Source organism: Acanthaster planci, linkage group LG10 (genome assembly GCF_054643075.1).
Source record: "Acanthaster planci isolate LZ-2023a linkage group LG10, COTS_SCS, whole genome shotgun sequence".
Lineage (NCBI taxonomy): Eukaryota > Metazoa > Echinodermata > Asteroidea > Valvatida > Acanthasteridae > Acanthaster > Acanthaster planci.
The window spans coordinates 10872803-10890600 of record NC_141786.1 but is presented as its reverse complement, the minus strand read 5'-3'; the positions used below and the strand labels follow the sequence as shown (position 1 = coordinate 10890600).

General features: G+C 39.8%; 3 protein-coding genes across 3 annotated transcripts in view; 2 read left to right on the top strand and 1 right to left on the bottom strand.

Moving 5' to 3' along the window:
• LOC110983928 (E3 ubiquitin-protein ligase TRIM56-like) overlaps nt 1-17297 on the top strand; it is a 28575-nt gene extending 11278 nt beyond the window's left edge. Inside the window, exons 4-5 of the transcript XR_015426749.1 lie at nt 13904-14150; nt 14713-17297. The gene's annotated coding sequence lies outside the window, so the exon portion shown is untranslated. The remainder of the gene's footprint in view (nt 1-13903; nt 14151-14712) is intronic.
• Nucleotides 856-5890, bottom strand: LOC110984917 (BEN domain-containing protein 5-like). The gene is made up of 6 exons (XM_087142479.1): nt 5581-5890; nt 4157-4290; nt 3181-3499; nt 2373-2476; nt 1240-1611; nt 856-867 (listed from the first exon to the last, which is right to left on the bottom strand). The coding sequence occupies exons 1-6, from the start codon at nt 5801-5803 to the stop codon at nt 856-858; spliced, it is 1164 nt and encodes a 387-aa protein (XP_086998605.1). The 5' UTR covers nt 5804-5890.
• On the top strand, nt 5880-11507 carry LOC110984916 (uncharacterized). The gene is made up of 3 exons (XM_022245551.2): nt 5880-7078; nt 7339-7461; nt 8281-11507. The coding sequence occupies exons 1-3, from the start codon at nt 6866-6868 to the stop codon at nt 10660-10662; spliced, it is 2718 nt and encodes a 905-aa protein (XP_022101243.2). The 5' UTR covers nt 5880-6865; the 3' UTR covers nt 10663-11507.
• Nucleotides 17298-17798: the final 501 nt, after the last annotated feature.

Genomic DNA, 17798 nt, shown 5'->3' with positions numbered 1-17798 from the left:
CGTTAGCTACATTAACGAAAAGAGAATGCAACACTGTTATTTGGTATATATCATGGACCTCTCTGGGATATCTGGTTGCATTGCTGTGCTAGTTTCATTCTGTGCACTTCTTGTATGAAATATCTCAATGGAGAAAAGGGGTTTGAAAAATGACAAATGTAATGCAGATAACCTAGAAACACAACCCAAAATACTGATTTTGTTATGACAAAATGTAAACAAAATAAAAAAGCAACCAAAATTAAATAAAAACACAAAACCCAAACTTTGACTAAATTTTCACTCCATCCACTTAAAATGGCAAAAACATCGACTGAAAGTATGGGATATCAGACTCGTTTTCACAGAGTGGTTCACACCTGTGGTTTGCCATTTTTATTAAACACTAATTAAGACTGCTGGAGTCTGGACGCTGATCTGAGGCAAAGGTGGGGGTCATTATCAACGTCCAGACATTCTAACCTACTTATACAAGTACATGTATATGAAAATAATTAACACACAGAATTTGAACTAAATTTTGGTGGTTAAAGCGCACACCTAACGAAAATTGAGTTTGTTGCTTTTGTAAATTTGTAATAAATTACATAACAGTGTTCTTTTTTTTTGTCATTTGTTAATAAACTACATAATCTCCAAATATTCGTTTGGTAAAAGAAATCGATTTCCGACCTGAGCACGGACAGAACATCTTTAATATATGCAGGCAGGTGTTATAGTGTAATTACTGCATTCCCTGCTTTTTCATTAATCTATTAATATCTTGTATCTTTTCAGAGAGATACCTCTTAAACTTCTTACATGTATTTTCCATCTCCATTTCTTCTTAACTAACCTTCTGACGCTGAAGGTGATTCATGAAGCACTCTGTATGGGGGAAAGAAAAAGAATACTGAGCATTTTTTTAACTGAATTGAAAAAACACGCACTTTTGAGAATTGAAGAATGCATGCAAAAATGTGCAGTGATACAGCGAATTCAACTTCAATAATGTGAATTGCTAGTGTTAAACCAGACCTTTTGGGTGTAAGTGTTCTGGAGTTCAGGAAACTCCATTCCCCCCCCATCCACAGGACCATTCCAAATGCAAATTGCTGGAGATGGTCTGAAACATCAAAAATCTCACTTTTTGAAATAGGGTTGAGGAAAATACATAGATGTACCCAATCCTCTATCAAAACTTGTATTTGTAATGGCCATGTGAAAAAACAGACGTTTCCTGACATCCGGAAAACTAACATCCTTAACATTTAGTATCACCCCTGATGTTGCTTGCACACAGCACAACATTTGACCTTCATGTACATGGTGTGTGTGATGTAGACCCTTCTCATCACAATGGCCAAAGTAATAATCATTGTCCATATTCCTAAAAGTATATGTACAGTGTACTTTACCTTTCACAGCCTTCAATTTCTCTGGGCTTAGAGGCGCTTTGGCCTCTCGCTGGCTAAATCGGGGACAAAGTTTGCCCTCCACTGACCTATCTTTCAGGACATTGGTCCCCCATACCGCCACTGCAAGGCCCTTGACAAACAAGGAGTTCTTGTTTTGGCTATTGACGGCATTCCACTGACGACTCGTCAGTGAAATACCTGCTCCCAGAGAGATCTGTTGAGAAGCAGAAGAAAGAGAAAGTGGTTTCCAATGTACATTTGTATTTCAACATGGTTGGTCACAATTCAGGCAATGAGGCACTTTGTTTGTTTCATAATAGTACAACTGGCAATGTCTGTGCCCATACTACAATTTTATTTAAAATGAATATACAAATGTGATAAGGATTCAGACAGGAGTCCTGAGTAATGATAGCACAAAAAACTTAATTAAGATTATCTTTACAAAGAGCCTCCAATAATGAATTTTATTTTTCAAGTACCAGATTCTGAATTACTGAATCAGCACTGTGTTTTTCTGGTAGTTGTGAAAATTCAAGTCATTGTGAGCTTAGAATTTATTAAGTAGAATTACATCGCCCAACAGAATTTTTTTGGAAACAGAGCGAAACAGTATATTCTAGCAAAATTTAAAGGAACATACATGTATTTCAATCTAACCATTGTTACAAGGGCTGAAAAAGGGCTTTCATTTTTTTCACTTTTCATTTAAAATATATTGTATTTTCATCTGCCGGATGAGACTTGAATATCTGATTCTTGAATCTTAAGTGGCACAACTTTTTTTTAAGTTATCAAAGTGAATGAGAAAATCATGTAAAAATGCCAATTTATCTAATTTATTTAACATTTAAAATGGCTGTTCAAGCATCTAAAGGCCATCAAAGATTTTCACCTGATGCATTGTTCTGCATCTGGCAGGGTTAGGGTTAAGGTGGAATATAACATTTCCAAGGAATAAAATATTTACAGTACCTTTCCGTCTTCTTCAACGTAGCTTGGGCCTTCTTTAGCTGGCATGTCATCCACACTGCAAACCTCAGTTTCTAGTGGTTCTGGAGTGGATTTCTTAACATTGTCTTAAATGTCAGAAAAGAATGAACATTATATAATTATTATTTCCCAAAACATAGGCCTATGTACATTTTTAGCAATAGTAAACACCTTATGAGTAAAAAATTTGTACAGGAAAAATTACATCTGCCTAAACTTCAAGACATGTAAATTTGCAATGATTTTTGCAAGTCTTGGAAGACTTGTCTTGAACTAATTCTATTTTGTGTATTTTTGCTTCCAACAGCCCATAACAATTTTGCAAAGTGTTCAAAGGAATTACAAATTGGGAGATTTTTTCCCTTTCACCAATTCGGTATGTTTTGAGTCCCGGGGAGCACAACACTAGTGACTAAAGGAAGGAATCAAAGCCATGACCTCCTAATACGGACAAGAAGCAGACAGGTCATGGTTCGTATCTCGCTGGAGACACCAGATAATTTTTTTCCATGAGACTCAAAACACGATTAACCTATAGTGTCCACAACATATGAAGAGCAAAAATTCCCAGTTTACATCATTTTTCTCATGAAGAAATGCTGATCAATGTTTTCATTTCCGATATGGTTTCAAGTTGGAAAGAACTGTTTGTTTTGATAAACAAAGTGTTTCTTTGTGAAGTTTTATTGCTAAACCGGCCATGCAAGGTTTCAGGTCATCAATTTGGTCAGACTCTAAAGTTTTAATAGGTACGTAGATTGCAAAAAACAAACGGTTTGTTTGGCCTTACCGTCTGTTTTTCCTCTCAATGCTTCCAACAGCTGAGTTTGCAGTTGTTTGTTTAGTTTTTGATATTCTGCTGCTTCAGTGCGGGCCCGCTTAGTCTCAGCTTCCAGTTTAGCAATGGTGGCCTCCGCATCCATACAACGGCGCTTCATGCTGTGCAACTTTGATGCACAGTCCTTACTCTGGCATGACTGAGCCACCTCCTGCACTGCATGATTCACTGATTCAAACACTGGTGATGCCTTCTTTTTTTCCAGCTTTTGTTTGATCATTGACTTAAGGCTTCTTTGCTTGGCAGCTTCCATACTTCTCTGTGCCTCTTTCTGTCATTGAAGTAAAGGTAGCAGCTTCTTTTTGAAATGATTTGTTTGTGCAATTTACTGCACACTGGGCTTACTTAATTGAAAGGAATGGAAACACATTAACATCTCACTTTAATACAACTCATCCATAAATCCTCCCAAGATTTCATAATATTGCAAACAAACTGACAGGGTAGTTAGTCCATGCATGAGCCACAATTACATGTACACGTTTATTGACTTCCTATTAGGCAAAGTAAAATAACATACATGTTTATCGTCCCCGCCCACTTCCTTTAAGGGGGCTGCCTCTTTCAAAAAGTTTAAAAACCAACAAAAAAATCTTTTTCCAAAAATTTGGAGGAAAAGATGTAAGCCCTTGAAAAGCTGAGTCCAACTGGGCACATTTAATAAAGTTGGTGGTCATCTTGCAAAATAGGGGGCTGGAGGACTAATAAAAAACACAAAAAAAAGGGGGCCTCCTCCTTCCTTTTCTCCACAGAGGGAGGAAGCTAAATATGTTTTTTAAAACTTTGCCTTACTGTTTGTATGTAAATCATCAGACCCCTTTCCTTAATTTTCTGAAAAGGGACTTATCTGACCTGCAACCAACTTTTCTGCCAAGTTGACTTACGATCAAATTGTTTGAGACCGAGTTGACCTGAAACCATAACTTACACGGATCTTTGCTGTTTCCTTTTGAATGACTTCACATTCATCCTCAGAGGAAGAACTTTCCACACTTGTGTCCAACACCTTTGGGATTCTAACTCGGGAGGCTTTTTTCTTCTGTTCAAGTTCCTGTCGGGTAGCTGTTTTCACAAAATGTAGTACCACATCAAATTCAATGACACAGGCTAACTACATGTAGCAATCATGACAGGCATTCAACATGTTTCTCCAGCAGTTAAGACAACAACTAAACTCAAGTTAGGGCCACCTCATAAGTTGGGGCCACTCCAATTAAATTTCATTGTCACAGTATTATGCGTTCAGACTTGGTTGGGAATTGAATTCGGAGTTGATCTGTTATGTGCAAAATGGGATAAATGTTTCAACCTGACGCCACTTTTGAAACCGGAAAAAAATACATTTGTGACTGTTGTCTTTCATACATTTATGTGTAGAGTCCACTTGCATGTGAGCACTATAGTATGAGGAGTTTGTGGGGAAAGTCTTTCATGGAGTCTGGTCAACTGAGTGCATTTTTAATGGGCAGCTGCTATCGTGGCATGTGTAACACATTGGCCTTTTTCTACATGTACATGTATATCGTTACAACTGCGTAAGCATACTAACTTTAGTGCAGATTTCATTTCCCTAAAAAAAAATCTTCCAATATGCCTCAGATGAGGAAAGAAAGAGATTCCTGCTTTCAGTGCTTACACAATTAGTATCCAACAAAAAGAAATTCTGGTAGTGGTAGGGCCTCTAGGCCTTAAACTTGAAATTTAAAAAAAAGGTCCAAACGCCGATTAGAAATCTCACACCATGTGGGTTCGAAACGCCTTAGTCACTCGCCCACAACTATTGCTCGGCAGTAGTTTGAATTTTAGAAATATATAAACTGTCATAATGAACAGTAACGTCATCGTGCTTGTGCAGTTCAGTGCCGTAATGATAGAATTTAGACATGTTAGAAATGGGAAGCATGTTCATGGTGTTATGACTGTCAGAACGACAGCCACGCACTAAGAGTTTAATGTGTGCACCCCGTATTGGATGTACATAGGCCTAAAAATGTGAAATTTTGTTCCGGCAAAATGAAAGACTTTCCCATAAACTCTACTCATACTCATGTTCACATGCAAGTGGACAAAGTTAATGAAGGACAAGTTATGAGTTTAGAAAGTAGCATCATGTTGCTACACTTATCCTCCGACCCCCATAAAATTATTGAACTCCCCATGCGGGCGAGACGGAGGTAGGTTTAGCGCCCGGAGGTACATGTATATGCCACACAAAAGTTTCTTATTCTTAACGTCAAATATTTTTACAACTGGTGTATCTATCTATTTATTGTATAAATGGCTGCAATTGAGCTATTTTTGCTGCAAGAGTCTTTTTAAATAAACCATTCATAAAACAGTGGGGCTACTTACCTCCAAGCATCAGTATCTGAGCCTTGTAGTACACGTCCTCGTCACTGCTGCTGCGATCAGCATGGCTTGCCACGTCACCACGCCACTGTACTAAATACGCTTTCGCTGAGTCAAAGTCATTCGCTGCAGTTGGTCTGAAGTTCTTGATATAATGTATAGGAACAATGTCCTTCTCGTTGTCCTTTAAGTACCTCACAAAGGCAAATTTTATGGTCGAAGCCATATCTCTGACTGACTGATGTTACTATTAGGGTTTTACTAGTTCAAGACGATTCAAAAGCTGCGCGTGTGTGCCACGTATGCACGAGATGCGCCGGGAACGTGGTATGGTTCCTTGCCCTATGAGCTGCCAGTGTCCAGCATGAGTCCGTTCTGGGAACCAGACTTAATGACGACCGCATCGTGACGATTCTTATATAACTAGGGTGCAGTGTCCCAATTCAAGGAAAATTCTCCGCCAGGCGGCGCCGCAGAAAAAGTACCCCCCAGAGATTGTTTCAAAAAGAGGGGTCTGTTTGGGCCAAGAAATGGTGGGATTGTGTCAATGTGGCCCAGGATTATATGTGTAGATTCAAGGGCACCCATCTGGGGGTAAAGCAGACAAAAATGGGACTGAAAATTAGTCAGAAGAGCCCGAGGAATTAAGGTGAGGGATGTCATTTGAAAAATGGCCGCTTGGAGGGCTTGGTAACCTTCACTTTTTGGGGGGTGAGTTTGTTTTGGGCCGATAATTAAAAAATTCATTGGTGAACCTACTAAAAATTGAAAATCAAATGAAATCTGAAGGACCACACAACACATTGTTTTTTGTTTGAGAGGCCTCAGGGACTTCAGTTGCCTGCCATGGGTCTCCAAACTTGGTTGATTTTACACTATTTTCAACGGAGCTTGAATTGGTTCAGTGCACCCACTATGTACATGTTGGTACGATCGACCGCGCGCGCGACTGTTGACCGTGACGAAAAAAGTCATTTGCAAACGAAGCTTACAAATGCGTGCTAATTAATTTTCCCGTACGCTTATAGGCCAGTGAGGTTTCATTTTATTTTTTTTATTAACTGAAGTAATTTTTACGATTTTAAATATCAGTATCTAATATTTTTTTTGATTGAAGGGGGGGGGTGGAGTTTGTATGACGTCATCCCAGCTCAGTTCATGGTTCATGTGGTTTGTGTTCATCATGCAGGTTGAACATGTACATGTACATTACATGTACATGTACATGTACGTGTACCGTACATATACAGTGCAGTATATATGTATATCGCGCATAGCAGATTAAAAAATGGCTGATCCCAGCACATCAAATTGCACAAGGCCAACTCGACGTGGCAGGCAGTACAGAACCTACTTAGAACCTAAGGATTACGACAGCGATGCAGCTGAGGTTCCACGTTCTTCCCGGCACAGATGGAAGACCTGGAAGAAGCAGGATTTCACTTCAAGTGCCAGACGCAAAGTAGAGGGACGCGTGCGCGAGGGGACATCCGTCCTGGCTGTAAGTTGAACTAAGTTACATATACCCAGTACATACATGTAGTAAGTAGTCAGGCAGTAGGCTAGTACTAGCAGGCTAGTAGTTGGTCCTACTGTCATGACAGTACTGTCAATGACCTGACACTGTCAGTGACAGTAGACATGGTATACTGTAGGCCTAATTTACTAATTGGAGACCAAGTGTTTTTGATAAATTGTTAGCAATAGCAGATATTCTCTCGATTTGCAAGAGTTCTTTTTTCTTATGATTGTGTACTGTAGGTTCACACCCCTTCTCCAGTTCAGGATTTTCAGCCAACTTTGCTACCAGAATCAGAGATGTTGGAAAGTGATGACATCTTGGACGCACATGTCCCTGCCAGCTTCAGTGCAATTATTCAGGAGGTATGTACATACATGTGCATGTATGTGTACCATTATAAACTTTGAAATTTTGTCGACTTTTCCCCATAGATGTGCTTGTAAAAACAGGACTTCCTCCTTGGTAAAGTGAGCAGTACAATGACTAAAAAACTTCTCTCATTTTGGACCAAGTTTGCAACAACCTCAATGGCTGAGTTTTTTGTTCATGCATGATATTCTGTTAACATCCACTAATACATTGATTGCATGTCAGCTATTTCAAATAAAAGATGTACAAGTATAAAGTTTAGGCAACCTTTTGCAGTTCAGTCTGGGTCCTGGTACTGCTTTATATCAAGGTTCATTCTCCTTTGTAAAAAAAAAAGCATATTTAATCCTGCCTAGTTTTTAAGTCCTCATTTTACGTCCACTTGATGGGATTGGTGGTTTGAAACTAAAAGTATGTTCTCCAGGATTATCCATGGGGGATACATGCACCCGTATAGCATATACATGAACACTTATGCTGTGAAACTTACTCTGAATAACTCTCCTATGTGTAACCCACTTTTTGCTCCAGTTGGGAGGTGGCAGATAATTGCACAAATTGAGCCTCAAAGCACTGTGTCATTTGTGCTGTCTGGAGCTGGCAACGTCTTGTATGAGTTGCAAAAAAAAACAAGCATGTGGTGACTGTGTTGTATTCTTGTACATGTATCTTTTGTTTATGGGTTATAGTGTTAGGACTCAATCTGGTCCTAGACTATGGGCAGTACAACACAAGTTGACTTGTATCATGTTTGCAGTTGACTTTGCTTAGGGTGTACTCATACCTATATTTAATACTTTGCATTAACACAGGATGTTGCACCAGACAACTGTGATGAAAATGATGCTGCATCATCAGTTGGGTTCAGTAGCTCGGAAGTAGACACCCAAGCAAGTGATGGTGACGACCAAAGTGATCCCTCAGATTACGGTGGCGAAGAGCAAGAGGGGTTGTTTTCCAGCAGTGAAGATGAAGAAGATGAAATGTTCAATATTGATGAAACATTGAACCATCCACTTTGTGATGGTGTTGAAACAACCCGGGCAGAGGCACTTTTAATGGTGATGTCTTTTGTTATGAGGTATGCCCTTTCCACTGCAGCACTTGTTGGGTTGTTACAGCTCATTAATGAACTGTTTGGAAAACCGGTGCTAGTTGCGACAAGGTTTCTATGCCAGAAAATATTTAAGAACAGACTCTTCAAGTTTTCATTTCACTTTTATTGCCAGTGTTGCTATAGTCTTGTTGGTACTTATGAAGGAGCTGGACAAGGACATATTCCTTGTCCTCAGTGTGACAGACCTTGTTCAGTTCAGAGTTTATCAAATGGCAACTTTTTTGTGACAACAAATTTAAGGTCTCAGATCAAATCTCTTTTTGAATTACCTGATATAGCGAGAAATCTCACCTATCGATACACTCGTATCAAATGTAGGCAAGATGGTATCGAGGATATATATGATGGTGAGATATACAAAATGATGTCTCGGCCTGGGCAGCCATTGGCAAATGAAAAAAACTTTTCGTATTCATTCAACAGCGATGGTACGCCCATTTTTAAATCTTCAAAGTATTCTCTATGGCCCATCTATCTGATGATAAACGAATTGCCCCCTAGGATGAGAAGAGACAATTTGATTGTAGCTGGTGTTTGGTTTGGAAAATCAGAACCCAAGATGAACATATTTTTAGAGAAATTTGTCACGGAGGCTAATTTATTAATTACTGAAGGTATTTCTTGGAAAAACAATGGGCAGTTTGTTCACAGTGAATTATATGGCATTTCCTGTAATGTTGATGCACCAGCCCGTGCAACCATGAAAAATACTGTTCAATTTAATGGCTACATGGGCTGTGGGTTGTGCTATCATCCCGGAGTGAGTGTGGAAAGAACAGTGAAATACCCTGTTGATGTTTGTGATTATTCTGAACGCACTGATGATGAATTGCTGCATGACATGATGAGAGCTACTGATGAAGGGCACGTTGTAAGGGGGGTAAAAGGGCCAACTCCACTAATAAATTTGCCACATTTTTCCATTGTTTGGGGATTCCCAGTAGATTTTATGCACTGTGTTCTTCTTGGTGTAATTCGGCAGTTAACAGAATTGTGGATTGATTCACCAGCTGGAAGTCCATTCTACATAGGGTCAGTGAATAATATTGCATATTTAGATAGCGTGTTGAAACAAGTGAAACTTCCCAGTTTCACACCTAGAACTCAAAGACCAATATCTGAAAGGAAATTCTGGAAGGCAAGCGAGTGGTATAATTGGCTGTTGTTTTTATCGTTGCCTTGTTTGTTGGGGATTCTTCCACATGCATACTTCATTCATATTTGTAGCCTTATTGAAGCAGTGTTTTTGCTCCTACAAAAATCTGTATCTGAAGCAGATGTGAACCGCGCAGATATACTCCTTTATTCATTTGTTGCGCATATGCAGCTCTTATATGGTAGAGGAAGCATGACGTTCAACATTCATTCCCTAACTCACCTCCCAAAAGGTGTAAAAATGTGTGGACCCTTGTGGACACATTCATGTTTCCCATTTGAAACGGCGAATGGTAAAATCAAGGCTCTTCTTCATGGCAACAGAGGCATCATAATGCAAACATTGCACAAATTTCTTATGATTAAGTCTTTACACATGTTCAAACTTGTTTATGGGATATCCGATCAAAAAAAGGCATTTTGTGAACAACTTCTGTTAACCAACAAATTTGAGCCATCACATGTGATAGGTGAAATCCAATTATATGGCGTGGGCCATATGACTAATCTGTCACCTCAGGAAATGGCTGCCATTCAGTTAACTGATTTCATTATTGGTGATGAAGCGTTAGCTTTTAACAGGATGTCACTAAGAGGACTGTTATTTCACACTGTGCATTATCAAAAGTCCAAAACCAGAAATAACACAGTCATTTTTACTGACCGTGGGAAGTTTGGTGTACTGCAAAGGATAATTTGCACCAGTCATAATGAATGTGTAGTATTATTCAAAGAAATATGTGTTGCGCCTGTAAATGTTTTTTCTGATGGAGCATGTACAGTCTCTCACATTAAGAAATGTGTTGACTTTTCTGACCATATACATGTTGTAAATGCATTAGGTATTAGTGGGAGTTGCATTATAATTAAGGTCAGAAACTCATCTTATGTTTGTCTCCCACCAAGTTATGTTACAATGTAGAAGTCTTCATGCAGCAATACAGCATGTACATATGCTATACTATCAAATTCTTCCAGGTTTCTTGGAAAATGAGTAATTGTAAAACTGCTGCAAAAGTGCAGACAAGTGTTGAAGTATGTGTATTATGGCTCCTAGTCATGCCCCAGAATGAAGATAAATTTATGCACAGTGCTGTATTTGTGAATCCAATATTTTACACCAACTATACGTTTCTTATTTTGTTTCAACTGTACGTTATTAAGACTGGCCCACATAACCCATTTCTTGTATAGTTACTCAAAGTGTCCTCTATGGATAAAGGCCCAGTACTGAGTTGGAATTAATTTGCATATTATTTGGAACATTTAGTTAATAGAGTTAGAGTTTTAGGCTGGTCAACTTTTTAGTCGGATCTCATCAGAGGCTCAAGCAGTTCAGGTTCGGGTGTGTTTGCACAGCAGATCCATAGAGCATTAGCTCAAGATACATGTGCATGTATATTTAGGGGGAAAATTCTTTTCCTGAGCTAATGGGGATAGGATACAGACCAGTGAAACAGCTGAATTCCCAAAATCTTCAAGAGAGGCTGGCTTTTGAAGGCAACTCACATCTCGAAAAACCAAGTATATTTTGTATGAACTTCATTCAACCTGTTCACTCCGGGGTTGGACACTTTCACAACTGTCACCAATTTGGGCTGTAATTTGACTCAAGTGTACATGTAGCAACGGTTGTTGGGCTTGATAATTCAGTTGTACTTCAAAATTTGGAGTTTCACTAGATTCTGCTAAATTGTGTTTTGAATGACAAATTTGTGATGTACATAACTGTAAATAAATCTTTTTTTGTTGTAAATGACAAGCCAAGTTTCAAGAAGTTCTCTCGTTTTCAATGACGTGTCCTGTAACAGAAAAATAGTTTACAGTTGAGGCCAGTTTGTCAGAGTCCTATTGAAATTCATGAGACTATTAACTCTTGATTGGTAACATTGTTAATTTTATATTATATCTGGTCCCATTGTATCCAGTTGGAACAATTGGGTGACATTAAAATGACCAATGGGACTCAATGGGATTCAACTGGGGTGATAAAGTCTGTGTGAATATGTCCCATTGAAACTAATGGGGTCACATCCGGTCCCATTGTATCCAGTTGGAATCCAGTTGGAAACCAATGGGTGACATTAAAATGACCAATGGGACTCAATGGGATTCAACTGGAATAATACGTCTGTGTGAATATGTCCCATTGAAACCAATGGGATCCCATTCTGTCCTATTGTATCCACTTGAGACCTATTGGGTCCCATTGAAAAATCCAATGGGATTCAATGGGAGTCAACTGGAATGTAAACTCCTCGACTGTCTCCCAATGAAACCAACTGGATCCCATTCGGCCCCATTGTATCCAATTAGAACCTACTGGGTGCCATTTAAATGACCAATGGGATTCAAATGGACTCAACTGGAATGTAAAGTCCACATGAACATCTTCCATTGAAACAAATGGGATCCATCTGGTCCCATTGTATCCAGTTGGAACCATTGGGTGACATTAAAATGACCAATGGGACTCAATGGGATTCAACTGGGGTGATAAAGTCTGTGTGAATATGTCCCATTGAAACTAATGGGGTCACATCCGGTCCCATTGTATCCAGTTGGAATCCAGTTGGAAACCAATGGGTGACATTAAAATGACCAATGGGACTCAATGGGATTCAACTGGAATAATAAGTCTGTGTGAATATGTCCCATTGAAACCAATGGGATCCCATTCGGTCCTATTGTATCCACTTGAGACCTATTGGGTCCCATTGAAAAATCCAATGGGATTCAATGGGAGTCAACTGGAATTTTCTCCTGGGATTGTCGCTGTGGGTTACTTGTGGTAATACACGAAGGTTATTACACAGTCTTTATGCTTATGTTCCATGATCACTTGCATAAATTGATAGCTGTGTTGAGGTTTATTAGTCAGAGACCTGGATGCACAGTTGAAGCTTATACATGTACTGTGAGGTTGACTTGGGTCAATAAAACAGTTGTTGTTGCTCTCTAAGACACTATGTGTACTGAGGTTTATTGAGATTTACCTGACTTGGTAGATTGGTAGCCACGTTGATTGTCATTCCTTTAGGGTTGGTATATTTCCAACAAACGGACAGGCCTAGAGTCCTCCGTTCGTGACATAATCCCCCCTTGTGTGTACATAGCCGCTCATGTGCATGTGAGGTTTATTAAATAATTTTGTGGGATTGCCCCGCCCGCTTTTGGTGGGTACTTCGGTGTTCGTCGACCGGCGGGCGACGGCGAGTGTCGCCGCCACAGTACTGTTACACTTCTTAGAATGTACTAATATGATACAGTCCACTCACAAATCCAGCATCAAAGGTTTGCACTAACGAGATGCAAAGTGAATCACAGCTTCCTTGATTCCAACCGCATATTTGACAGTACCTCCCTCATTCAGATGGCACCCATCCGACAAGTATTTGGGGGAATTGATCCTTCTTTGTTAATACACATGTACACTTGGTATTTCGCAGAAGTGCCTACCCAATAATTCATTGAAACGTCTGGCTCTATGACGGACGGTGGTCATTCGAACCTGCCCTTGTCTTGTAATTACGCTTCTTTGTATGACTGAATAATGCATAATATGACGAGGAACAATGCCTACGGACTCCAAGAGGCTGGGAATATAGATTACCTTATCAAGGAGAACAGTTGGTGTTATGTTGGTATCGCATAACTCGTTAGTCCCTAAATCAACACAGAGAATATCTACTACCTGTGACTTACGGTTGTGCAAATACCAATCAGGATAAGTTAACACCTTATCGTAGGTGAGACCAGAAAACCCTTCTATGGATAAAATGTATCTTCGACTTATCATAATATACGAACAAGGCGTTAAATGGTTCCTACGGCTTTCCCTCTCAAGCCTAACGGGAAACGAGTGACCAAACAAAAGTACATTCATTTGGTTAGACATTTTCAAAACGCGAAAACTATGAAAACTGCAGCCAAATTTGAAACAATAATAAAAAATAAGGTAGCAAAACTATGGCAAATAGGGTTGCTGATCTGCCTGACGCTGCAAATCAGGTAACCTTTATCCACAGCAAATCAGTAACGCTTCATAATGTTAATAGTTTAGTACAACTAGAATCATAGGTTAAAGTAAGAAAAGTTGATAAAATTTAAGTTAAGCCACAGCACCAGTACAACACGTCCTAGATTCTCTCTTTTCTTGTAAGCACTTAGAGCGACGGAGTCCAGAAGAAGTAGCTGCACTATCACTTTCGAATTGGACAGTAAGTTCGATTTCCGCTTTACCTTGAGACTGGGCGCCTGCTGGAGTTGCAGCTCGTCTACCAACTGGCAACTGAACAGAATCTAAAGGAAAAGTTAGAATAAAGTCCACATCAGAGTCATCCGACTCATTCTCGGATGGTTCCAAGTTCTGCTTGAGAGCAAGATCACACAAGAGATCTCTACCTAGTGGTAACTCAAATTCCTATCACCATGTTACAATAGCGCATGTTGTATTGCTAATAAGTTCAATGCACGGATTGACCTTCAACAGTAGAACCGCCTTCCAAGTAATGAGCCTCACTTAAGGAATGACTAGTTGAACCACAAGGCCCTTGGGAAGGAAAGCTGGGCTGGACCGGATGGGTCATGAGGCAGCCCACTGGCCTTATAAGGAAAAGTCAGTGTTCATTAATTTGACTAACCCTACCCTCAAATCCAAATGAACCAAACATATTCATGCACGCTGTATTAATATTCAAAGAATAGTAGCTAATACCTAATAAGGCAAGGAAACTTGTGTGATGGATGAAAAATGGAATGTCCAGCAAATGTATAAAATCCCTATGAGTTCTGGCAATTGGGCAGAGAGCCGCACATCGAGCCAGCCGAATAAACCACATCAACTACAGTACAACTTTGTCTCAAGTCATCCTCTTGTGTCGATTCATATAACCTGTCGGGTTATATTCCCTTCGTGGATCAGGTACCAGTAATTTCCGATTAACTCGTTCACTATCACCTCCTGCCGCAGGTCTTATCAAGAACACACTCTGGTCCTCGTCACACTCAACAACAACAAAGGATTCTTCCCTGAAATGGTCAGCATGCTTATGACGCTTGGTGTGCGCAGTCTGTTTCAACAAAACACGATCACCTACTCTCAGCGGTGAAGCTCGGGCTCGTTTATCATGACGACGCTTGTTCGCTGCTGCAGCACGTTCCAATCCGTTTCTGACAATAGCGTTCGACTCTCGAAGGTGCTTGCCTTTGGATACTATCCTCACCCCAATTTCCTCTGGTATTACCCAACAAGTGATCCAGTGGCACAACTGCCTTGCGACCAAACATCGAGGTATAAGGAGGATACCCAGTGATACTGTGAGGCGTTGTTTTGTAGATATGAACCAAGTGCATCAAACGATCAGGCCAGTAGTTACCTGCCCATTCCCTTGCGGGAGGTAGGGCGTTGTCTGTGACTTATTGATCCCATAAAATGAACATAATTCCTTAATGAGTCTACTTTCAAAGTCCCGCCCCTGGTCTGAGTGGATTCGAGCTGGCACTCCATAATGAACGAACCATCCATCACGAAGAGCTTTAGCTACCGTTGAAGCTAACTGATCTCGACAAGGAATAGCTATTGAAATCTTTGAAAACACATCTGTGAAAACTAGAACATCATCCATATTCCCCTTTGAACAATCCAATTTGAGGAAATCGATTGTGAGGCATTCCAAAGGTTGGAATGCTAACAAATGCTTCAAGGGTGGTCTAACAGTTGGAGTTAGAGCCTTTGACTTCCTACAATGAAAACACTGAGCCACATGCTCCTTCAAATGACTTGACATTCCCGGTCAAAAAGCTCGTAGTTTCACAAAAGCTGTAGTGCGTGCCCCATGACGCAGGCCTTTTCTTACCCTATTGCTTCTTGTCGTAATTTTTTTTTTTGATTGGCAAAACCACATAAACTTTATTTCGATTATACTTCGGTTTAAATCCAGTGTGTCAGAAATTCTTTAATCATGTTGTGTGTCTTAATTTTCTCAATGTAATCTTTTATGCCCAAAGTTTGTATCTTTTTTCGTGAATTTCTTTACCATGTTTAATGGGTCTCCCCTGGAGTGGCTGCTCGTGCAAACGAAGCGTGGTGTAATACCTCTGCTCCTGGATGAGACCCTCGAGTTTTTTTCTCCACTGCTTATCTGTTTCTTTAAGTTAATTATACTTTTTATTTTTTTCATTTTTTTGTTATTTATCGCTAAGTGTTCCTTTTCCTTTTCACTTACCTATTATACTGTTCATACATTTGTGTAGTTGTATGTACACTGTTATAAGCTTTTTGATTTTTCCTTGAATTTTTCCCACCGCTTCCAGGATCGCCGTTGCGTAGGTAGTCACCGCTGACCCAAAGCCGGGACGTTGTGCCTTGCGCACAGCCTACCCGGGCGGTCCTACCACTCCCCAACCGGGGATTTCCAACAGTGGGCGTTTAAAATGTCCACACCAGTGATGCTGGGATCCCCATTCCCTCCCTCCCTTTAATACTGCCTTCGTTTATATCTACTAAACGAGTAACTATTGTGTGAAATTTTCGAAAAGCTTGTCGTCGTATTTACAATTTTCTCTGCGTATCTCTTTCTTTTTTTATTATCTTTAATACTTTAACGTACATGCGTATTTTACTTCTGTTTATCCAAGTGTACTCTTTGGTAAAACCGTTGTCGTTTATTTCTGTCTTTTTTTCTTTTGGTTTAATTCTCATTTACAATTCTGTTGTATGTCATTTTGTTTAATTTATTTTTGTTCATCAGTTAGTTTGCTCCTGTCCTTGATTACAAGCTTTTGGCTACATTTGACACTAGTACATTATATTATAATCATTCTCGTCAATGATCTTGTTTTAATATTTTTTCAAATTAATGGTCTTTTTGTACTTTAATTTGTGGTTCTTGCTCTTCTTATGATTATTCAGTAACTTTTTGTTTTTATTCCGTCTTCATTTGTAATTTCACGTGGTCTGTTTTCAACCTGATTTACGTTTCTGTGTCCTTGTTAACAATTCTTTAGATAAATGTTATATTAACGACTCTCTCTTTTTACTGTGGTCAATCGTATGATAACATGGGCCATCTAATCACTGTTCTATCCCCCTCCCTCCCCTTCCAGGAGCTTGGCCAAGGCAGTGGGCAGAATTGCCCACGTCCAGAGACGCCGGTGGCCTACTCCGCCCCTTCTCCCACCTCCCCTCTTTCAGCCCGGCCTGAGTCTGGGGCAGCAGCTCGCCTTGGCGAGACATGGGCCGTAGTTCCTCTGCCTCGTGACGCAGGCCCTCCACCTCTCCTTCCATTTCGTGGCTGAAAATGGTGTGTTTCCGGGAAGTCTTTCATCGTCCAAACCTTATCATTGTGTAGGACCTACAATGTTTAACGTGTAAAAGGCAACCGGGTCTTGTTGGTATTGTTCGTTGCAGTAAGGGACTGGAGTGAAACAAGCTGACTGTGGGCTGTTTTTCCTATTCTACTTATAGATTAGTTACAACTCTTATTAGCTTAGGTACTAAACCAAGACAAATAATGAAAGGGATGAACCCGTTAAATAAAGGTTAGGACTTATCAAGTCAAGATCTCTATGCAATTCGTCTGAGTGTTGATTATTCCCAGAAAATTCACACCTTCATCCGAAGGTGGAATGCACCCCCCCTTGGCAGGAATCAAATGGCTTCTATTTCATGACAGTAAAAAGGAACAACAGATTCGTCGATAATGGAAACATTTCATTACCTCAACAACCAGTTTGGCATTCACGTAGCATTACTTTTCACTATTCATTTTTTTTAAATATTATTTTCTGTATAAACCTTATTGTGTACCTGCGTAGAGTTTCAATGTAATCGTCTGGGAAGTTTATGCGAGGTCTTTATACAAAGGCTCAAGGGCGGGTGCGCAAGCTTTTAAGGAGAATTTTGTATGGTTTACGAGGGTCTAGTCAAATAACGGCCGTATATGCATAAATCATTATTTTTACACTTCCAATGGCAGTGAAACATATGCGCATTACACATTCCTGCAAACACAAAGTGTATTTCATAAGTCAGGTAGGCATGTATTATCACAATTA